Genomic DNA, 24,749 nt, shown 5'->3' with positions numbered 1-24,749 from the left:
GAGCCTTGAATAAACTACAGTGAATGTGAACTGTATATCTTGTTTTGGTTTACCTCTTCCTCAAATCTAATGGTGGAGAATTTACTGGTGGTTGGTTCTATAAAATAAAGTGAATATTATTGATAAAAACTGACTCTAGAGACTAATACCAGTCTACCTTTGTCATAATATCTACTTATCTATTTATCTATACATGTATGTATCATCTTGTCTGCCTCTATGGAGGTGGTAGGTTTAAAATAAGCAGTGAGATAGGATGGAAATATTTATAAAGGCACTAGTACAGTATGATTACGTTTTATGCACAGAAGGGGAAATGTTTGCTGAGTATGTGAAGGAAACTACATATTTTTCAGATCTTGCTCACTTAGTAGTTAGTTTGGGAAGTGTAGAGGAAAGAAAAGTCAGGAGAGGGTTATTGAAGTTGGAAACTTGGTTGTTAAGGAAGGAAGAGTATAGAATATATCTTGAGACCCTGTGGCTAGACTATATATAAATGAGTCATATTTCTTGGATAGGATGGTGAGCAGCATTTAAGGAGAAAATGATAAGGATGGGACCATGAGATGAGTAGGATGGAATAATTAAAATATTTGGAAGAAGTTTTTTGAATGAGGTAAAGGGGAACTGTTTACAATAAGACAAGGTAAGGTGTAAAGCCGAAGAGGGCAAGAATTTAGAGTGGGAGGTAAAAAGGAACAGATGTGTCCTTTCTTTTTGGAAAGAAACACGTTAGATCATGGATGATACACTTAAGAAATGAGGAAAGCTGGTGTTAAGGAGATTTGAAAATATGTGTAATGTGGAGAGTTATCTGGTGGAAAGGTTTTCTGAGGAGGAAGAGAAGGGAAGCGTTGGAGACAGAAGCGGGAAAATTGGAATAATAGCAGAAAAGCTAAAGAAGGCAATGAAGGGGTGAAAGTACATGCCAGGTACATGAGACAGATGGAATTTTATAGGAAAGTTCATCACTTTAACTGCCAGAATGAATGTATTCTTAAGCATATTCAAGTTCTCTAATCGGAAATGCAAAAGTGTTTTGCTTTACCACTATCTTTAATGCTCTATATATGTAGCCTTTGTATTTTTATTTATGTATTTATTTATTTATTGCTTTTCTTTACAGGAAACTCTGACTTTTCAGTTGAGGCTCTGGGTGACAAACTCCAGTAACAACAACATATGAATATTTAAACAAGATAATGACGCATAAACAACACCTAAGTAATAATAACAATATAACATTTTTGAAAAAACAAGGTAAGTATAAAAAATAAAATTACATGAACACATTATATGCTGCATAAAGAAAACAAAATTATCATTTGTCTACTTCAGTGGATTAAATTATAAAAAAAGTCTATAAAGAATTGAAAATAATGTTTTCAGGTAAAAAGGTTACCAACAACCATCATCATCTTTCGACTGTTCCCGTTAGGGGTCGCCACAGCGGATCATCTATTTCCATTTCTTCCTGTCCTCTGCATCTTGCTGTCACACCAACCACCTGCATGTCCTCTCTCACCACATCCATAAACCTTATCTTAGGCCTTCCTCTTTTCCCGTTACCTGGTAGCTTCATCCTTAGCATCTTTTTCCCAATATACTCAGCATCCCTATTCAGCACATGTCCAAACCAACGTAATCTTGCCTCTCTGGCTTTGTCTCCAAACCTTCCAACCTGGGCTGACCCTCTAATATACTTATTGTTAATCCTGTCCACCCTCGTCACACCCAGTGCAAATCTTAACATCTTTAGTTCTGCCACATCCAGCTCTAACTCCTGGATTTTTGTCAGTGCCACTGTCTCCAACCCATATAACATAGCTGGTCTCCCCACCCTCTTGTAGACCTTCTCTTTCACTCTTACTGGTACTCGTCTGTCACAAATCACTCCTGACACTCTTCTCCTCCCACTCCATCCTGCCTGTACGCTCTTCTTCACCTCTCTCCCACACTCACCGTTACTCTGAACTACTGATCCCAAGTATTTAAACTTGTCCACCTTCACCACCTCTACTCCTTGCATCCTCACCATTCCTCTATTCTCCCTCTCATTCACACACATATATTCTGTCTTAGTCCTACTGACCTCCATTCCTCTTCTCTCCCGAGCATATCTCCATCTCTCCAGGGTCTCCTCCACCTGTTCCCTACTCTCACTACAGATCACAATGTCATCTGCAAACATCATAGTCCATGGGGACCTCTGTCTGATCTCGTCTGTCAACCTGTCCATCACCATTGCAAATAAGAAAGGGCTCAGAGCTGATTCTTGATATAATCCCACCTCCACCTTAAACACATCCGTAATCCCACCTCCACCTTAAACGCATCCATCACTCCCACCGCAGACCTCACCGCTGTCACACTATCCTCGTACATATCCTGTACCACTCTTACATACTTCTCTGACACTCCCGACTTCCTCATACAATACCACAACTCCTCTCTAGGCACCCTGTCATATGCTTTCTCTAAGTCTACAAAAACACATTGCAACTCCTTCTGAACTTCTCTGTACTTCGCCATCAACACTCTCAGAGCAAACATCGCATCTGTAGTGCTCTTTCCCGGCATGAAACCATACTGCTGATCACTAATCATCACGTCCCTTCTTAACCTAGCTTCCACTACTCTTTCCCATAACTTCATGCTCTGACTGATCAATTTAATCCCTCTGTAGTTACTACAGCTCTGCACATCACCCTTATTCTTAAAAAGCGGTACCAAAACACTTTTTCTCCATTCCTCAGGCATCCTCTCACTTTCCAAAATTTCATTAAACAATCTGGTTAAAAACTCCACTGCCATTTCACCTAAACACCTCCATGCTTCCACATGTATGTCATCTGGACCAACAGCCTTTCCATTCTTCATCCTCTTCATAGCTATCCTTACTTCCTCCTTGCTAATCCATTGCACTTCATGATTCACTATCCGCACATCATCCAGCCTTCTCACCCTCTCATTCTCTTCATTCATCAACTCCTCAAAGTACTCTTTCCATCTGCTCAACACACTCTCCTCGCTTGTAAGTATGTTTCCCTCATTATCCTTTATCACCTTTACCTGCTGCACATCTTTACTAACTCAGTCCCTCTGTCTAGCCAATCAGTACAGGTCCTTTTCTCCCTCCTTAGTGTCCAACCTTTCATACAACTCTTCATATGCCTTATCCTTCGCCACGTCTCCCTTTGCCATGCACCTCATCTCCTTATACTCCTGTCTACGAAAACAAAAAAAAATGAAGACTATTTTTTAAAATATGAAAAGAGTATTTGTTAACCAGGTAAGGCCACTGTGTCTCTTTAGGGGTGACCTAGGAGCAGCATCTGGTTAAGTGACTCTCAAGGTCACAGAGAATCAAACCCTGCACCACAGGAACTACAGCTCATAGTCTTAACCTTTAGTCCATCTGCCAGACATCTAAGCTTTTATGCTAGCAGAAATGCAGTTTTAAGGTATTTAGATGTTAAGTATGGTAAGGAAAATGTGTTATTCTATATAAGCAGGTGGCTGAGAATTAGAATACTGGTAGACAAGTGAATTAATAGAGCACAGGAATGAGTAACTGTAGAGCAGTTCAGTATAGCAGAGTGCTACGTACTTTTCTGTATTTTTCTGTAGACAGTCTGTATCCTCTCCATTTTGTACATAAATATTGTTTTCCACTTGAATTCTTCTTCTTAGTGTATATTTTTGCAGCCTTCAGCATTTACTTAATTTTATGAAGTTTCTGCATTCATAACTTTATAATTTCTATTTATATCCATTATATATGTATTTAAAAATAACATTTTCATCTTATAACCCACTACTGTCTGTCATGGTCTGTTTCTATATCCCATGGCGAAATAGTCACTCGCTCTGCAGGATTCACCCCATTGACAAAATGTAAATAAATAATAATAAGTATGTTAAATATTTGTGGTGTATTAAGCAAGAAGTTGTTTGGAGTATGATATGAAAAATATATTGGGTATTTTGGGGTTTTATGGGAGAAGATAGTGATGTAAGTAATTGGAAAGCCTGTAATGCTGATAAATTCATGTTGTAAAATCTTGACCAGGATAGTGTGTCTGAGACTGAATAAGATGTTTGAGCTTTGAAGGATGTTTTCTGAAACTGATTGCAGGCAGGAAGGAATAAAGATGTGAACTGGGTTGTGGAATTCCTATTAGTGCAAACGTAGGACAGTATTTTGATAATGTTAAGCACAATGAAATGTGGAAACAGTGCTAAAAGGTAGTGAGGGTTGCTTGGGATGGATAGAACAAATATTTGGAAAAGGTTGGACACTAAGGAGGGAGAAAAGGACCTGTACTGATTGGCTAGACAGAGGGACCGAGCTAGTAAAGAAGCGAGTGGTACTGGAAAAAAAAAAAGAAAACGGGGCTCTCAATAAGTCTTTTACATTTAGCTGTTGTATTAATAAAATTATGCGAGACTTTGAGTAAATTACAGAATGTTAGGTGGGTGTTGTATGGCTGTGAAGTACCAAAAGTGATTTTTTGCTGATTCAGTTTTAGAAGAGAAAGAAAACAAAGATGAAATGATTGTAAAGCAGTTAGAAAAGAAAGCAGTAGGTTTAAGTAGAATTCAAGGGTTTGCGTGAGAATGTAAGATGAAAGGTACTGAGATTTCTGGGAAAACTATTATGTGTTAGTAGAATTTTGTTGGTGGGATGTCAGTATTGCAGAATACAGAAAAGTTCTATGTAAAATGAAGGGGTTAGAGGAGTTGTTATTGAAGTGTAAGATGTCACCGCAAGTAAAAACATTTGGTAAAAGGAGTGTGGACTGCAGAGAGTTACTAAAATAAAAAGTATATGGCAATTATGAAGAGGCAGCAGATGTAAATGAGGAACACATTTAAGTTATGTGTATTATTTAGAGGATGTGGATAGATTTGGAATGATGTTTTATAATAATAATAGTAATAATAATAAAAATAATAGCGATAAAAACTGGATCAAGAAAGAGGTTTGAGAAAGAGTATCAAGTGGTATGAGAAACACAGGGAGAGATGCAGAAAGGCCAGGATGCACTAAATTCCAAACAGTGGGGTTGTGTTGTAGTCCACAAGTGGTCTGGTACACAGTCAGAGCTGTAATTACTTTGATACTGTTGTACACACTGGTCATTGGTAGTCAGAACCACTGTACGCTGAATCACCATTTACTGAGTGTATTTTGTCAGTGCTAATACTGCACTCTGACAAAGTAGGAGAAGTAGGATGGGGTTTATATGTGGAACTGTCAGTGTGTGGGCCTACTAAAAAACAATACATGTGGAGCTGTCAGATAGTGTGTGGGCCTACTATAAAACAATACATGTGGAGCTGTCAGATAGTGTGTGGGCCTACTATAAAACAATACATGTGGAGCTGTCAGATAGTGTGTGGGCCTACTATAAAACAATACATGTGGAGCTGTCAGTGTGTGGGCCTACTATAAAACAATACATGTGGAGCTGTCAGTGTGTGGGCCTACTATAAAACAATACATGTGGAGCTGTCAGTGTGTGGGCCTACTATAAAACAATACATGTGGAGCTGTCAGTGTGTGGGCCTACTATAAAACAATACATGTGGAGCTGTCAGTGTGTCGGCCTACTATAAAACAATACATTGGAGCCGTCAGTGTGTCGGCCTACTATAAAACAATACATGTGGAGCTGTCAGTGTGTGGGCCTACTATAAAACAATACATGTGGGGCTGTCAGTGTGTTGGCCTACTATAAAACAATACATGTGGGGCTGTCAGATAGTATGTCCGCCTGCTATAAAACAATGCCTGTACGCATGCAGGTCACATCACCCATCAAGCCTAAAGTTCAAGTCTACATCACGTATGTTATCGTCACTGAGGATATAAGTGCTATATGCTGACTGGCTGTGTTTTGCCAGGGAATTGAAAACTACCATGGTGTCCACCTCACTGTGTGTTTATATTACTGAAGTTCAGCAAGTTTGAGGTTCTATAGTTATGACAAATTAATCTAAACAGATGTAATGTATGTATTTGGTGCTAAAGGAATTGAACCTGTGTAGAGCATGACATTCACCAGATCAAGTCATCATGAGTGGCACCACAACATGCATTAATATATTGTAAATAAAACTTACACCAGATGCATTCTTATATTGCTACAGCAGAACAACTTGTATGTCTCTCTATTGTTTGTCATGGAGTAGACGTTCCATTTTCATGCTGTGCACATTTGCACTGTGGATTGAACACTTATACCAACAAAAAAGGGTTAGAGTGTCCCTCATCTGTCACATCTCAGTGCACACTGCAAAGGTTTCAGCTGTGCTGTAAACCACTCCACAGGCCGATCCATATGGGGTACAATATCCTCCTCACATGATGTCTCCTACAGCACCATGAACATTACTTTATTGGTCTGAAACATCAGCAGGGCATACTGTTAGACATCATCATCATTTTCTAGCAGAACATGACTCAGTAGCTCTCATGTTGCCCTGTTTTAAATGGGATATTAAATGTTAGTCAGAAATAAAATATGGAGTTCAGAAAGTGAGGCTTATTTACATGCTTTATTCTGTATTTTTGTAAATGAGTACATTGTCATCTCATTCTTCTTCTTTTCCCGGTTAGGGGTCGCCACAGCGGATCACTGTCCGCTCATGATTGGCAGTGGAGTTTTACAGTGTCAAGTTGCCAGCCCGGCACCCAACCTTCCACAGAAGGCACACACACACTCACACCTAGGGCCAATTTAGTGTGTCCAGTCTACCTACAGCATGTCTTTGGGATGTGGGAGGAAACCGGAGCACCCAGAGGAAACCCACGCGACCACAGGGAGGATATGCAGACTACACACAGAAGGCACCACAGCCGAGGATCAAACCGGAGAACCTCTTGCTGTGAGGTGGCAATGGTAACTGCTGCACCACCGTGGCCACCCAGTACATTGCCATCTCATTAATTGCTGTTTATCTGCTTCTTTACATGTGAGCCTGCCTACATTGTGAGCTGTTATTAGCCATTGCATCCTGAAGCCAGGATAGTCTTCACTGCAGCTCTGAACTGCACTAGTAGTACACAGGGACAACAATGTCCATACACATAGCATTATAAGGTGTACACAGTGAAGTCTGTTTTATAATGGGAAGTTTGCATATGCAAAAATATATGTGCAGGTATATCTACATCAGTCAGGGGTAGATGTTATGCCTACAGAATGTGATATAATTTGATCTGTATGTAATTGTTTCTACATCTTATAGGGAATTAATGGGGCAATTGTGTGACAGGGAGCAGAGACTTATGGTCTAAAACTTGTACATTGCATATGTCTGTGGTGATAGCACATACTTAGGATATTAAGAGCAGTAACTTTGTGTGATAGCACATACGTAGGATATTAAGAGCAGTAACTTTGTTTATGTTTTGACTTTTAGTGAGCTGTGTTGCCCTCTCCTGGATTTAAACAGTTTACTTATACTGTGCGTGGTACTCGTCAATATAACAGTGAGTTACTAGTATTTACCTGTCCCTTTGAATAATTTTCAGTTCCCTGCCTTACTCCAGTGCACTGTCCTTACACAGCACAAAGCAGAGGCAGAGCCCATGCCGTATCATATCATTTGCCCACCAGTCAACCCTCAAAATAAAGGTGAAGGAATCCTATACATCCTGAATACTGACAGGCAACTTAGATGCTATGTACACGTAACCAGGGAGTTTTGGAAAACAAACCAACTATTCACCTCCTTTGCTGACAGAAGGTAAACAAGTGACCAAGCAAACTATTTCTAAATGGCGTCATTGTGCATTCAGTTTTACTACTTATTCTGGAGAAAACTCCTGGTAGACCGAATCATGGAACACTGTAACCACTGTGGCATTCTTAAAAGAAGTTGACACTCAGGCTATCCTGGAAGCTACCATATAGGTACTGGGTCTCACCTTCTCCAAACCCTGTAGTCTGGATATTGACTCTAGAGCTAGAGTAGGCATAGCTTGGACAATTCTACAAGGCATGCGGAATCCCACCCAGTCTTCTCATTCCACTGCCCGTACACCATGACATTCTGGGAACTGTCCCAGTAGTAAGGACTACCGCAACAATGATCTGAATGAAGAACATAATACAATTCTGTAAGATATTTATTGTAACAGTAAATGTTTGAATAGCTACCACCCTCCATGCCCTCTGTTTCTCCAAAGTGGCTTTATCCCCTGTTGGATTGGGGATGAGTACTCCTATCCCATTTATCCTATTTATCCTTCTCCCACTTTGCCCTGAGTACTTAAGGCCTTGGGTCTGCTCAGTTCTGGACAGTAAATGGGGTAACTTCCATAATTCCCTTATTTTTTATAACCTCTTCAACTCCTGGAGAATGGAGTAGTGCTTCCTGTTTGTCCAAGGCTGCACAGTGATGTTTTACAGCAAAGTCCCTTCCCATGGATTCTGGACAAGAAAGCACCAAAACGGCACATGCAAATACCCTACTTACACATTACTTGCTTGTATGTAGAAGGGGCTAGGCTAAGGGAGAAGAATCCTTAGCTCTCTCAAGTCTGGCTGGATGTGTCGGGACACCTAGTGGCTAAATCCCAGTAGTAAAGACTACGGCAACAGTGACCTAGTCATTCCTATGCTGTTCTGGTAAGTTACCTGCACAGTTTTACTGTATGAATCTTGTCTACTAGATGAAGGATTATGCAGGAGAAGGACATGCATATCAGGAAAAAGGTGCACTCCAACAACTAGACCGGTAAATATATTTACATAAGGGCCACTGAGACATCTGAACATTCCTGTTGAGCTTCTTTACCCATTGTTAATTGCATAGAGGACAAGGTGTTAGTTACCTCATGGAATATATGTTCCCACTGTGAAACTTCCCTGGCTGGTGTTTTGCACAGGGAATTACTACCATTGTGGTTTCTATGTGTGCAGCAGGAGTGACTCAAGAGTCAAGCTTTTCCACTCAGACTACCATCTCAGCAATTGGATTCCTCAGGATTCTGGGTCTCATGGCATCTATGATAGTCATGATACCTCTTGTAAGACTCCATTTAAGAAAAATCCAGTGGTGTCTGAAATCCTTATGGTCCCAGAATCAGCATCCCTGACATTTTAGATTCTCATTTTTGGGGTTTGTGAAAAGGGGTATTTTGTAGTGGAGACATCTGATTTCTCAGAATCCAGGTCTTCCTTTCTCTCTTCCTTCTCCAGCATGGTCAGTCATAACAGATGCCAAATACTTCACTTGGGGAGTAGTGTCTATAGGAATAAAAAGACAGACCAAAACACATAAACATAAAAGAGGTCTTAGCAGTTATAAATGCTGTCAACAATCTCTGGTCCCCAGGACATCTACAAGTTGTTACAGACACCATAGTTATATGGTACATAAGCAATGTGTTGCATAAGAAGCCTCCTAGGAAACAGGTGGCCTCTCCTTAGAATCCTAATTTTGAATTATTAAAAGCTAACTTGTGCACATTTGAGCCAGTTCATCAGGCTGACTTTAGGTTTTTGACATGGAAAACCATCTTACTAGTTGTTCTGACCTCTACAAGAAGAGTATCTGATGTGCAAGCCCTCATGGTGGGTCAGCCTTGTCATTTTCCACAAAGACATGGCTTCCTCAAGCACTAATCCTTCATTTGTTCCTAAAGCACTGTTCAGGTTTACCTTAAGCCAAGCTATCCATTTCCCTGTCTTTCCATAACCTAGAAATGAGGGAGAAAGGATATGCCATGCCTTAGATGTCCACAGACAGCTTGGATACTATCTTGACAGAACGCAGTCTTTCAGAACTTCTGATCAGTTGTTCATGTCTTGTAAAGTTAAGGAAAAAGAACAAGCTGTGTCAAAACAGAATATTTTTAAATGGTTGTCTTTTGCTATTTCCTTTTGTTATACCCACGTTCTATGGCTCTGATGGTATGTAAGATGCCTGTCGAGTGAGATTGTGCTAAAAAGCTATATCCCACTTGGCTTTATATGTGACTTTTTAGAAAGGGTTGGTTTCTGTAAACTTTCTAGAAGCCACATCTTGGCCCCCTGTGCAGACTTTCAGACAAAACGCTATAAACTAGACTCTTTCTGCAGACCTAGGACAGGATTTACTAGGACCATTCTCCAGGGGCTCCTGCAACCACAGCCTTCCTTCTCCCTTTAATGCTAACCTGTGGTAATTTACTCATACAGCTTAGATCACTTCAGCAGTGACCTTATGAAGAACATAGTACAGCTGTGTGAGTTAACTTACTATAACAGTACATGTTTGTTTGATCACTAGCCACTCCCTCCATCCATCCCCCTTATTTTTGTATGTTTTTTTATGCATGAGTGTGAACTTTTATTGTTCTCTTCCTAGCATTGGCCTCTCAGAGCTTTAGCTTCCTTCTCTCTGTTGGCATGAAAGCTGTGAAGGGCTTGGTACCTAAGCCTAAGTTTTAGTCAGCTCGTCTTGAGCTGAAGGTGCCCTGAAAGCTTTGGAAGCTGGATGGAGCCTATATCCTTTAGTAGGATATAATCCATATAGCCAAGGCTACTGTAACAGTGGTCTTTTATATCTCTAATTTTATGGTAAGGTTACTTACTCAACAGTACTTTCTTGGTCTTTGTGAAGACAGGTGTGGATAGTACTAACAGATGTCAGAATGTTGCACTAAATATTGTGATGCGCTTGGTATGGAAAATTAGGAGCTTTAATTTCACTGTTCTCTGCTGCTCTTCCATAACATCTCTTATTTAATTGCAGAGCACTTGACAGATGTGATACCAGTTTGAGTGTTGGGATACCAATCTGTTTATGACTACTTAGCTATTCACAGTGACAAAACACTTAATGTTGCTCTTCTTGATTTCTTGCAGCAACCTGGGAGCATGCCTACACGGTGCAACACTGGCAATGGAAGCCCCCCCCCCAGTCATTTTGGATTTCTTGTTAAAGTTGTCCAGGGTAAGGGTAGTAATGAATACTGTGAGTAGGAAGGTGCAGATGTAAAGTCCAGGGGTGTGGAGCTGCTGAAACAAGAGAAAGGGGTGGTAGCTTAGTGTTTCTGTATTCCTAAAGATCTCCTGATACAAATTTGTCCAGATTTTGATGAGAAGTATCTTATTGATCTCACAGTGGTTTATTGTGAAGAGCAGCCATTTCCACAAACACAATATGACTGACTGTCAGGGAGGGAGGAGATGAAGAATTCAGAAAGTATGTGTCTGTGTGTGTATGTATACATGTGTTTGTAGGCAGAGGGGTATTGGTCCATTAACTATTTGAGCCTGGGATTTTGGTGTTTTGTTTTCTGTGTTTTGCTATATGGAGTTTACTGCTGTACTTGCTGACAGTCAAACCTCCCTATATCAGCATATCCCATTTTTTCCACCACAATGGCTAATGCCCCTGTGAGGTCAGAGCTGGCCAGGAGAGGCCATTGTACATGCAGCCTTAGTGGTAGTTTGTCCAGTCACCAGCATCCTGGGCATATTTACTTTGATCTGACTGTTTCCCTGGGCTAGGGAACAGACAACCCACATCACTGTGGGGCAATGTTACCATCCCTGATGTGACTGCATTCTCCTGTGTACTTCTGAACTAGAGCTACCACAGAAGTGGATTGGTGGCTAAATGCCTGCTTCTAGGTCTGCCTCTTGCAACATAGTACAGCCTGTTGTCCAAAGGACTGTGGCATTGGATGACCCCAGACCAACTGAACCACAGGATGAGCATGGTTGTCTACCACTGCCAGCTCTGTCAAGCATCAGATCCACTAATCAGTGGCAAGTCACCTGGGTTGTATTGAGGGTTGTATCCCTCTGTGCCACTGGAGCTAGTCATTTTTGGTCTTTTTGGGAACAGTACTAGAAGATATCAAAATATTTCAATAACCACTACAATCTGCATGTTGTGGAAAATTAGGAGTATTTTCCATAGTGTTCACCAAAACTATGGGGAAAAAGTTGAAAGGATTTTTAGGATATTTCTAACAGAGCTCAAAATAATCTGTACAGAAATTAAAAAAAAATGGAAGTCTTTTTCTTGGATAACACACTCCTCAGGGTAAATGTTTGAAAGTTTAAAGGGTATAGTAGGTGTACTGTTCAGAAACTGTAATGAAAGGTAAAATATTTTGCAGTTAGGGAATTGGTGTTTATTTCTGTGTTTGTTTATATATATATATATGTGTGTGTGTGTGTGTGTGTGTGTGTGTGTGTGTGTATATATATACATATACATATATATATATATATATATATATATATATATATATATATATATATATATATATGTATATATGTATATGTGTGTGTATATATATATATATATATATATATATATATGTAAGATTTCCATAGTCTCGGGTGTGAACCATGTCACACTGCCATCAATATGTGATGGTCTGTCTGGCAATGATGGGGTTTAAGTCCCACCACTGCTAACCATTGTACCACCAGACATAAGGGACAGGAACTGTGATCTTTGGATTCCCTTCACTGCCCTAAATAGTTCATATGGCTACAAGAAGGATGGTCATTTTAAGTCATGCTGCTGGTATCCCACAGCTTAAAGTAAAGAAGAATAAACAGATATCAGATTCAGTAAGCATTTTACCAAATGCGACATGGCCCTCAGAGCTTAATGGAAATATGCACTGCTGCCCTGGGTATGGGTTTCCAACACCCACAGTCAAACTAGGTCTACACACTGACCAGTTACAGAGCTGAGTATTAGTGGCTTCTAATGTCCCTTATCCATGATAACTGCCTTTCAGACAAATTATTTTCTCACACACACACACACACACACACACACACACACACACACACACACACACACACACACACACACACACACACACACTTCCCAGGAAAGGCTGGTAGGATTCTCCAATCCTGCACATCTGTCTTCTTGATAAGAGAGTATACCAACCATTCTAGGCTCTTGAGGTAGAAACCTGATACCAGGTTACCATACAACTTTTTATTTAGCTAAATGATAATATAATACCTCATTGGGGATGTGTTTAAGCAGTCTGGCCTTGAAACCAGATATCATAGTTTGCCAATAAACAGTGCAAAATAATGCCCTCTCTTCGTATAACATAATAATATGTACCCAGCCACAACATCTCAGAAGTGAATAAATAAAATGTTGTTTTAAACAATAAGGAAGTTAAAACAGTGCTGATGCAAAAAACTACAAAGAACACAAAAACAATAATCAATTTAAAATGCAGGACATTTAAGAAAAAGTATAATTTACAACTGAATAAACATAGCTGACTAACTTATATCAATACTGTCCCTAACTGTAATGCGCTATTAAAATATTAATTAGGCAGATTCATGTTTCACAGCAACTTCCATAGATGCAGTTACCGTTGTCATCCAAGCAAGACTGATTGGCTTGTCTTCTAATTTAAACTCCAGATGTATATTTTAGCTCATAATTTTTTTCCCTTAGAAAACAAACATTTTTTCCATATTCAGACCCCCCCCCCCCACATTGCAATGGAACAGTTTCTCATTTGAACACTATTGACGTCTTTCCCAGTTCTGTCCAGCTGCCTCTTTGAAGAACACTTTAATTACATTTGCATGGCTTTTGTCTTCCTTATTAAGGAATGCAGTAAGTTAAATGTTGAACTTCAAATGCAAGTTCCATGCATCTTATGGTCTGGTTCTTCCTAACTAAGAAGAGTGATAGATGCATCTCAAACACATTTCATATCCCGGGTCTAAGTACTGTGGTTTTCTTTCCAGCAGAAATGCAGCTTCAGCTGTGCCCTTTCCTTATTTTATTTTCTACATGACGTAAAGAAACAAATACACGTGCAATTTTCCTGTCACTGGTAAGACATCCAACAAATGTATTTCCCTAGTGCAGATTTGCTTGTATATTATATAGCTTACAAGTGCGCTAGTGGTCTTTAACCTGGTACCACATGTTATTTTTTCTGACAAAACAAATGAGACCAGCTGCGTAGCTGGGGGGGGGGGGTGCGAGAGGGGCGGTCTGTACTTTGCAGCACTTTTTTAGGGGCGATAAACTTCAAAAGTAGTGATTACTTAAAAAACACTTCTTAACACTGCAGTGGCGGTGTTTTCTCCTTTAAGGAGAATCATGTGTGCATCATACGCATTCACACCACCATGGATGTAAACTTAAGTCCTTCCACACTTGCATGCAAAATTTAAGTTACCATGACAGTGCAGAGTGCTGAAGAGTGTTCGTGCTTTTACTTGTAACATAGCGGGAGGGATCTGACCTCTTTTAATTGTAGCTATGTAGGAATTTACAAAACAGCATTTGTACCGCTGCAAGGCTACCCACCCGGTGGTGTAAACCTTGGCTGGAGGTGATTGTCACTGTTGAAGTGACACCCCAACTGGCCGACCCCACATGCAAAAATGGGGAAAAAGGGGTTGAGGATGGATGGATAGCTGTTCCAGTAAGAGAGCAGGTGTGTGTGTGTGTGTGTGTGTGTGTGTGTGTGTGTGTGTGTGTGTGTGTGTGTGTGTGTGTGTGTGTGTGTGAGACTTTACTATTGTGAGTCACCTTGCAATCAGTTGTAGTTGTGGATCTAGTGACATTATCATATCCAATGTTGGCACTATGAATGTAGGATGATACAAGGAAGGGCTGTGTTAGTTTAGAAAAGAAAAAAAAGATTTGATTTTCAGACTTTATATCCTTCAGAAAATGCATGCAGGAGCAATACTTAAAATCTGTCTCTACTTTGGGGCCTTTGTTCTCCGGTAATTTTAGGCTACTTTCAGATTTTCTGTACTAAGAGGTTGAGCGGTATGAACCAGAGTGACATGGCAGCAGTCATGAGGCAAGTAAGATAGTTGAAATGCAAACATGCTGATATTTTTGTCTTTATAAATACTTATTAGATCACATTAGAAGTTATCTACCCAGTTCTAGAAGCCTCAAACAAAAACAGAAGAAGGTAAGGGGAGCAGGAATGGTAACAAAAGACCAGAGTAGACAGGGACATGAATCCCAGCTGTGAGAGAACAGCAGCAAAGCAGGTAAGGGATAGTATTTCTATGTAGAAATAGTGCTATAGAATGAAAAATGCACTGTCAGATGGTATGGAAAGAGTAAGCCAACAAATGGATTGCAACACATTTTCGTAGAGCAGCAGGAGCAATAAATCCTCTAATCTAATTTCATTCTCACTGTGCAAATTATGACCGTAAAATTCACTATAAACAAATGTTTACTTTAAAATGTGTCTTAGCAAGGCTGTTAAAGTGAGTTTCACCTGTGCCAGGATAATAACAGCTATGAGTCAAACATATTTCTCCAAGTTTGTAGCAGTAAATCCATGGTAGAATTACATCTGCACTCTTTTGTAATTTCTTCCATCAAAAAAGGAAGTGCCTTTCTAGGCAGTGGATACATATAAGAAGCAAAGAAGCCTGTTTCTAAACTATGCAGCATCTATTTGTTTATAGCATAAATTAGGTAAGCCATGGGGCTTCCTGTACTTTGATGTAGTCCAGTTCTTTTAAATCTGATTAGGTGTATCGTCCAACTAAAATGATAATGGCACATCCTAGCATACCTTACTCTGTATAAGTAACTGCAAAATAAAAGCAGGTGGAACTAGACTGTTCTATTAGTGAGCATTTGTTTTTATTTTTTTCTGAATTATCACTTCCTTTGATTTTGTTGGCCATAATTTTTTGCACAATTTGAAAAGTTAGGTAGTGATTTATTCTGTTTATTCAGATGTGTAGTTTAGCCTTCTTTTAGTAATATTTTCAAGACATGAGAAAAATCTGGGCCAGTGCTAGAAGTCCATTGATGCTAGATTGTTAACACTTCAGCTGCTATAAGTAAAGGCCCTCTAGAATGTCCTCCTTTGGAGGAGATACCTAGTAACTATGAACCTGTTATCAGTTTGCCATCCATTCCCTATTGCAATATTACCAGCTTACATTACTATTTTTAATGTAAACCAAGCATTTTTTTTCTTCAAGGGCAACAGGCACTTTATTTGTAGATGAAACAATGAAATATAATGTTTGCTAGCAGCAACCTCTTCATTAGTTTCAGAGCTCTTTAATGTAGAATTATTTAGAGGACTTTTATTTTTGCAGAGATTGTGCATATTTACTGATATTAGCAGATTGTAATGACATAAATTTGAGTAGACTTTTATGATGGAAATGTTCTGAATTGAGCAGTTTTGTCATTATTGGTTCTTACATTTTGTTATATTGCTTACTGGAAAAATGTTCAAAACAATAAATTTAAAACACACACTGACAAGTGTGCTGTATTATACAAGGAATATAATTTAATATAATCAGGAAGGTGCATCAAAGAACACATGTATGATTCATATGCAAGCGGCCTATGATTTGAAAACAGCCCAAAGGTAATCTTTATCTGCCACTGGCCAGATGCATTTTCTTTGAATGTGGGTTTCAGTGCTGTTTCAATTAATGTGAATTTCAAGGGCAGAGAAGTTTTAATGCCAAGTCGTATCAGTGTTTATGCAATAAAATTTAAAATAAAAGTTTTAAATTAAATTGAAATAATCATTGTAGAAGTAAAACATAAAACAGTGTGCACATTACAGTGTTTGTGGTAAATGGGGAGAAATAGCCAAATAATGGAACAATAAATGGATTCATTAAATCATTACTTTAGAATTCTGAGTGTTCTTGTACTTGTTTGTATTTCTACCTTTGCATAGACTATGAGATATTATTCATAGACACAATTTGTACTTTTATATTGTATTTTTAACCTTTGTATAGACTGCGAGCTATTATTCATAGAAACAATTTTTATTTTCCCCAAACATTTTTAATCTCTTAGTATTTGAAATTAGTCATTTTTTTAATTATTGTAATTTTTAGTAATTTACTAATGCTTGGAGCTTATCTCCCTGGGCCTCTACTGAAAATGGACATGTATCCAGCTAGACTAGCCCAGCCAACAAATGTAAAATAAAATAAAATAAATAAATAGAATGGCTGCGGGGGGGGGGGGCTGTGCTGTGCCACTGAATGAGACTGGACCTTAATACCTACCAGAATGACATCAGTTTAACATCAGAAGGAAATCACCTTAGGAGAGCAACTCACATCTTGCACTACTTTGTCAGTGTTTTCCTTTAAAATGTTGACCGAATAGCCTGCCTTTCCATTTTCCAGCATTAGACAAATACACTTCCTATGCAAGTTAGTTAATGTGGTGAAGAATGGAGAGGTTCTTTAAAACACAGTTCTGTATCATCCAGATGTATCTGATGTGGAAGTCAGTCAGTGTGGGCAGACATGTTAGTTTTCACATATAGCCCTAGGATTTTAGTAGCTCTTTTGTTAAACTTTGAGAATACAGTCTGTACTAATGTTTAGATGCATGTATAGCATGGGTGGTTTCATAATGACATAAATGAAGCATATGATTTCATTTTTTTCATCAGTGTGTATAATTACATATCACTATGTTTTTGTTTTACAGATGTATGTTCTGTACTGCTGCTTTTTGAGTTGGTACTTCTTACTCTCAGTGAATTATGGTAAGAAATGTTTATCTATGAAGCTTCAGTGTAACTGTTTTTTATCTGTTAAACCTGTTCTGATAGATTGTTCTTTCCCTTTTCACATACACACATTGAAAAATACCAAAATTTTCCTTTCTGGATTCTGATCTTGCAGTAAGAAAGTTTATACATGTATAATGAGGAAATTGCATAGTCAGTGTATTGGTCATAATAAAGTATTTTAAAATATTTTCATAGTAGTTACTGCAGTTTCAATGTTCGTTTTAGTATGAAGACCACATATATCTTGCCAATACCCACCCTTAGGCTTTACCCTCTTTTTTCAAGAAGGCAGAGGATAGTTAGTCCCATGGTAAATTTAACAGGCCCCCATCCAGGTGTCCAGGATTAGTATGAAGAAAGATGCTGAATCACATTGCTTAACCTGGAGATGAAATTTATTCCAGAAAACAGAGATGCTGGATGATGAGTCTGCTTAGCCTCTGTAAAGGCGAGTTTGCCGAGGCGCTAGAGAGAAATATTTTGTGTATTTTTCTGTATATTTGAATACATTGATTTCGAAGTGGAATAAAACCTTCCTGGTTTGCTGTGGAGTTATTCTTTCGTGGTATAGCCATTTTACCTTTTGGTTTTTGTTCTTGTGTGGTTTTCCATGCTTATCCATTATATTCTGTTTATCTGCTGATTCAGGTACACGTCTCTGGCTGTAGTGTCAGCTGAGCTGTTTACCTTACTGATATATAATTAGTCAAAAGCCACCAGATCCTGTGGGGATGTACAGGATGGTTACATACTGATAAAACGCTTAGAGTTCTGCCACAGTGAAGCCTGATAATATGAAAACCTATCGATCTGAGTAAGATTGAGTTACTGGCTGCTAATTACATTGCCTGGATGCCTACAAAGAAGAAATTTAGAGAGAGTAAGAGAAAATAAACCAGAAAAGAAGGAAAACAAAACCCTGGTCGAAAAGAATCTTTCATTTCAGCAAAAAGCACTTCATAGTTTCAGTTGTGGTAGAGATGTATTTCAGTAATTTAGAGGAAAAATAAATCAAATACACTCCATTATTGAAAATAAGTGAAACACTGACAAGATATATAAAGCTGAGTAAATAGAAGCCTTAACTAGTTATTTAGCTAAACTGATAAATCTGCAAAAATCAGTTTGAAATAAAGAAATGGCTATCTGAGCCTGAGGCTTTTCAAGAAGGACTGTTTCAAAACTAGTAGAGTTAGATGACAAATCACTGAGAGAAAACATGAGACCTGAAATTTTCTTCTGTACCAGGAAGGAGCAGACAGCATAAATGTTATGAAGGTACATGAAAACAACTGAACTGGTGCTCCATAGCAGGAACTAATTGAAAAGGCTATGAGAAAACAGCCAAGAACTGTATAAGTAAGGATGCAATCATACTAGCAGAAAGAGTTGCAACTGACAAAACTGTGGCAGGATGGAATAGTATTAAAAATTGGGGAAGGCAGGGTGCATGTGGAGCACAGTTTTTCATTACACACCACGCAAAAGAGAAGCAAGTTTATTCCAACAATCTGGGACTGTTAAGAGGCTGGTGTGAAATTTAAGATGCTTTATCCATCTGTTTTCAGAATATGTTTGGGGAGATCTGAAAAAGTTGTTTTTAGATGCAGAACAGGCTAAGGAGGAAATAACATTTAGCAAACAAAGATGGTGACAGCCAGCAGAATGGAACTCTCCTTCTCATTCTTCTAGGAATAATAAAGCCCATACAAAGACTTTGCCAGTAAAGCCTTTACCACAGTTCCAAAGGAAGTTGCTTAAGTAATAGAAAAAAGCATAGGTGCTGACTGGAAGAATTAGGAGTACATTGCATTGGATCCAGAGACTGGTGTTGGGAGATGGAGATGATCAGGAAGAAACTCAGCAACATTGTGAAATTAGTGAATAAATCAGAGACTGTGAAGCATCAACACAGTTAGATGTAGAGAAAGATATAAAATATGGCTTTGTATGAAGTGTCTGTGAAAGAATGGAATTTTGCTGACTGTGTTAAACTGGTGATTGAACTGAAAAGCATATATCCCACTTTGCCATTAAAGTATACAAGAACACTGAAGGGACTGAAACAGTAACAGTAAGTAAAACAGATTTTGTTCTTATTAATATCAAAATTCATCATGCAAATATCATGTTACATTGTAAAGCAGTTTTGTATAGCTTGCAGTCAGGGGTATTTTAAAGGTGAGGTGGGGGATCTTATCAATGACTGCTCTATATGTTAAGTATATTAAAGCAAGAGAGTAATTTTCCATAGCTGCAATGATTCCAGGGTTTATACTGTCATGATGTAAGAAACGCTGGAAAGAAACAATAAATATTGTGATATTGGGCTGGTTGGTGTGGGAGATGTAAAAGTGCATCATTCACACTGTATGTAGAATTAAGATAATAATGCCCCTTGCTTTTACAGAGATGATTAGTGACCTTGGGTTAAGTCATAGATCATTTTGTTTTAAGTAAATATGCTTGAAAAATAAGGAAACAAATTATGAAAATCATTGGGCATGGAAGTGTTTTCTTGCATTTGCAAAGTCATTAGCTACTTCTTCCCATTAATAATGGCTTACGTTATGAGAAATCTTACAGGTGCAAGCAGTTAATCATAAGATGTCTGGACAGTATATACTGAGTGAAAATTGCAAAGATTCTTTCATACATGTGCAAGTTTACTACCTGTTTTTCATTGGTAACTACTTTTACTTGGAGTTAAGTAGACTTCAGGTACAAGCAGTTAATTATGAGAGGTCTGAATACTGGTGTCATAGTGAAATGTACCAGATAAATTATATCTCACATTTAAAGTTAAGCAGTTAAGTTTGAAAATGTAAGTAAGCAAGTTATACAAGTAGTTTCATTTCCACCAGCCTTCATGTCTTAATGCATTTAATATAATAGTGCAAAATTTAGTTTGTTTATTAATTTATTTACAGTTAACTAGTGCACTTTTTTTCATAGGGCTAAAAGGTAATGTTTATTAAAGGTATTGAAGCATTTTTTCATATCTGGGAGGGTAATAGGGATAAGAAAGGAACAAATAGCATTTAGTATAAATGGGAACGCAGGTCTTGTGTTCACTTTAGTATGGATATCCTTAGTTTTAGGATAGGCCAGGGGTCTGCAACCTTTACTATCAAAACAGCCATTTTGGCTCCTCTCCCACCAAATAAAATTCATTGGGAGCCACAAAACGTATTAGACACCTAAAATGAAGATAACACGGAGTATACAGTTTTATATATAGTTATTATACTAAATATAAAAGAACTAAGTTTATAAGAGCAATATTTAAAATCTGTCCCTATTCTTGTTCCTTTGTTGGGATTGCTTGATCGCTCTCAGTGTGTGTGTGTGTATCTGTATCTCTCGACCTCTTAAAACACGAAATCTGGACAAAGCCATAAATAATGGAACACAAAGGCCAAAAAATAGGGACACTTTTTAAATACTGCTCTTACAAACTTAGAAAGTTGATAGAATAGCAGATTTTCTGAAGGGTATGAAGTCTGAAACTCAAATGTCTATTTTCTGACTTCAGCCCTCAGTGATTTGCCAGAAAACAACCACAATTTTACGAGAAGCAGACCAAAAATATGAGGCAAAAGTCAGGTCATTCTGGGAAAATCTGCACAGCTGAGGTGTGTGTGTGTGTGTGTGTGTGTGTGTGTGTGTGTGTGTGTGTGTGTGTGTGTGGTAGGGTGGCCATTATTTTTCAATGCTATAGGGAGCCAATGCAGGGAGGTGGAAGAGCCACGTGCCACAGGTTGCAAACCCCTGGGCTAGGCAATGTCTGTGAGTACATCTTCCAGTCTGAGGCAGCTACTGCTCTCTGGGGGGTAAACTTCATTCTTGGAAAATAAACTTCATTCTTGGAAAATATGCAGTTTTATATGTTTCTTGTAAGCTGAAATGGGATGAAATTTCTGGAAATCTATTAATTTCTTTAACATTTTATTAAATCACAATTGAAACTAAATAGGTACATATATACTTCAATGGAAAAGAAAACAAACCAAAGTAATTTCTCATTGTTTTTATGTACTAATATATATATATATATATATATATATATATATATATATATATATATATATATATATATATATATATATATATATATATATATATGTGTATACAGTATATATATATATATTTTTTCAGTTATCATCTGCTCAAGCATTACATAAATTGTCCAATTTCTGCCATACCTTAAACCTCGCTCCCCATGTTGAATGTTATTATGCATACATTGTTCCCACAAATTCCATTTATCTCTATGCAATTTGCTCCTTCCTTTTCCAAAGATCCACCTGTAGTTACCTTCTGTCTGTCACAATATTTAGTTCTACAGTTGGCTATGATTTTGATATCCATTTTCTAGTGGTGATTATTATTATTTTTTGCAGCCTATAGCATAATATTTAGTAAGATCTTACCATGTTTTGGTAATTCAGATCCTGTTTTCCAACTCAAAGGAATACATTTGTTCGTTATAGCCATTTGCTCCCCCAACATTTCTGACAAAGTACTCTGTAGTGATTTTTTTAAATCTGCCAACTTTTTACACTTCCAAAAACATTTTCCATTTACCACTATTTTCCCTTTACACTTCCAGCATTTGCTGTCTACCTGAGGAAAAATTATCTGCAATTTGCTTGGGGTATAAAAATACAGATGCAAACATTACCAGGCAAAAATCCTTCTGGACTTTGTTGTATATCTGAGAGCTGTATAGATGTCCTTCCATTGTTCCTTTGTAAATTGCCTTTCCAGTCTGTTTTCCTAATGTTTTCAAACCTCCTCTGATTGATTCTTATATTTATCATATAGTATTTTATATGCCCTACTAATTATCCCCTTTGTAGCAACAGCTTCTGATCTAGACTCAATTAAGATACACCTCACATTTAACACTGTTTCCTGATCCTGCAAAAGCAAATAATTGTTACATATGAACAATACAAATATTTAGGAGGCATTTGCGAAAACATTTATATCAATTCCTTAAATGTCCCAATGACGCTGTCACAAGTCTGGAAGTCCTTTGGGATATGAATCTCACAGGCACTCTTTATCGTGTTAGTATTAGTTAAATGCGTAATGGAATGAGAACCTGTGGCAGGCTATTATGACAAGCATTAGACAAAACAGTGTTGAGAGGAACAGGAACAGTCACACCTGATTGTATTGGTTGGACACCAAATGGGCTGCCATTGCAAGTAGTCAAACTAAAAACGTGCACCCTGGTCTGAAGTGTTCTGTTGAGGTTGATCTTTTATCAGTACAGGTAAAACTTTATTAGACATCAGTAGCTCTCTTCTCAGATTGGTTTGACTGGTTCAGGTTTACATGCATCAGTAACCATTTTGCTATGTCTGTTTCATCTAAACATTGTACCATCTCTTGCTTGCCTCATGTAAGACCAAGGTTTAGTGTTTTTCTGCACTGCAGCTCCTGTTGTATCCCACCTTTTCTCCTTCTCTGATTTTGAGCAGACAGCTTGGCATGGTTAAAGGGCAACTACTGGGTGTGCAGAATGACAGTGGTTGTAAAACTGTGCAAAACTTTGGCTTTAGCGAGACCCATTAGTTGCAGGGAGCTCCTCTTCTTATTCACTGGTTTACCAGACCCATCTTAGCTTCACCCAGGTTTAACCTAACCATGTCTAGGGCTAGGGAGGAGATCAAGGCACTGGTACAGTGTCATACTGCTGACAGAAATTGTGCTATAACTCCTACCACCCAGTGTCACCCTCATGAGTTCTGCATTCATTGCCTTCATGAGTTGCATTCGTGCTTCCACATGCACAACCTCTTGACTAAGAGGCACACTAATTTTGCAGCATGGAGCACCCCAGGATCATAAATCTCTTTAATTGCAACAAGCCTGGATTGCCCCCCCCCCCCTTCCAGGATGAGCAAGCTGAAGGCAGCTGCTCACTCACCATCCTCCCCCTGCAGCTCCTCCTGCACAAGTGCCACTAACTGAACACAGGTCGTCTGGGGCACAGTAAGAGCTTTATCACCCAGGGCTACAGGGCCAGTCAAAGCTTTGAAGTTTTGTTCATTTCATTTAACTGCATTTTATGGAATGATTTTTAAGGTTAATTTTTGACCCTAACATTGACATATCAGTTTGTATTTGCTTACAAACATTAGCTGTGAAGGGATGACTCTAGGGGCACTGGCTGGAATAGCTCTATATACCTTAATAGTTCCATGAGAATGTGATCAAATTTGTATCTTTTTGACCATTTGTATTGCTCTCCGTTTTACCATTTGAGAAAAGATAATAAGGACTTTACATGTTATGGGTAAAATCTTAGTTAATAACAAACCGTTGGAAATCACTGGATACAAAATTTGTAGCATTGTCTATAATTAGGTTATTAGGTAGACCATACATTAAGAATGTTGTCTTTTAATCTGACTATGCTTTTTTGGCAGGTCATGGTTGGTACACTGATTATTTGTATGTCACAAGAGTAATAGTCTACAGTAATGAGGTATATGGTTATCATTCCCACTGCTGCAGTGCACTTTAGGCCATATGGGTTGTGTCTTTCCAAGGCACAACTGGCCAGCTTCCAAAATCTTTGTCTGCCTCACATTTCCATGCTGACTGCTAATTAGTTGGCCCTGAGGAGAACAAATCAGCAGTCAGAGTGGAAAATCTTCAGCACTTTCTTGATGCTTTGTGAAGAACCATTTTAGAGACTTCATAAGAATAGCATCCTGCCTTCAGTTCTTTCTGACTGATGTCCCCTTTGACGAACCCTTCTGTATACAAAGTTTAATATATAGACATATAGTATATATGTATATTTGTTTATATATATATTTTTTTTTAAATGGTCTAAAGTGTTTTTTACTTTTATTGTATTTCAGTGGTCCTTTCCCTTTAAGAAATCCATTATTTTTTCTAATATCAGAAGTTTCCTTTAGGAGCAACTATCTTTAGCTTTGTCTAATTTGGGGGTTTATTAGTGATGAAATGCACTGCTTATGTAAACATGTATGTATTTATTTTTTGAAGTAAAAGTTTTATGTGGAAAAGTGTTTTACTTTGGCTGGGAAGACTGCAGTTAATGTAGTGCTTGTGTTCAGACCACAAACCGAAGGAGTGAAAACTAAAGGAGGTGTTGTATCAATATTCTTTAAAGATAAGCCTGAAATTGTCCATT

At 38.3% G+C, this 24,749-nt stretch overlaps 1 protein-coding gene across 3 annotated transcripts in view; it reads left to right on the top strand.

The window, feature by feature from the left end:
* The first annotated feature begins 1,126 nt into the window (after positions 1-1,126).
* The window catches only part of LOC122813794 (CD276 antigen-like), a 361,991-nt gene continuing 338,368 nt past the window's right edge, over positions 1,127-24,749 (top strand). For 2 of the 3 annotated variants that reach the window (XM_044086300.1, XM_044086301.1), the window contains exons 1-3: positions 1,127-1,260; positions 10,866-10,953; positions 17,485-17,542. In XM_044086300.1, coding sequence (XP_043942235.1) covers positions 10,903-10,953; positions 17,485-17,542 — 109 coding nt within the window. In that variant the 5' untranslated portion in view covers positions 1,127-1,260; positions 10,866-10,902. The remainder of the gene's footprint in view (positions 1,261-10,865; positions 10,954-17,484; positions 17,543-24,749) is intronic. The other variant, XM_044086302.1, reaches the window with a different exon arrangement.

The sequence above is a fragment of the Protopterus annectens genome, chromosome 10.part0 (assembly GCF_019279795.1).
Source record: "Protopterus annectens isolate FY-2018-M chromosome 10.part0, PAN1.0, whole genome shotgun sequence".
Classification (NCBI taxonomy): domain Eukaryota; kingdom Metazoa; phylum Chordata; order Ceratodontiformes; family Protopteridae; genus Protopterus; species Protopterus annectens.
This window is presented reverse-complemented; position numbering and strand designations above follow the sequence as displayed.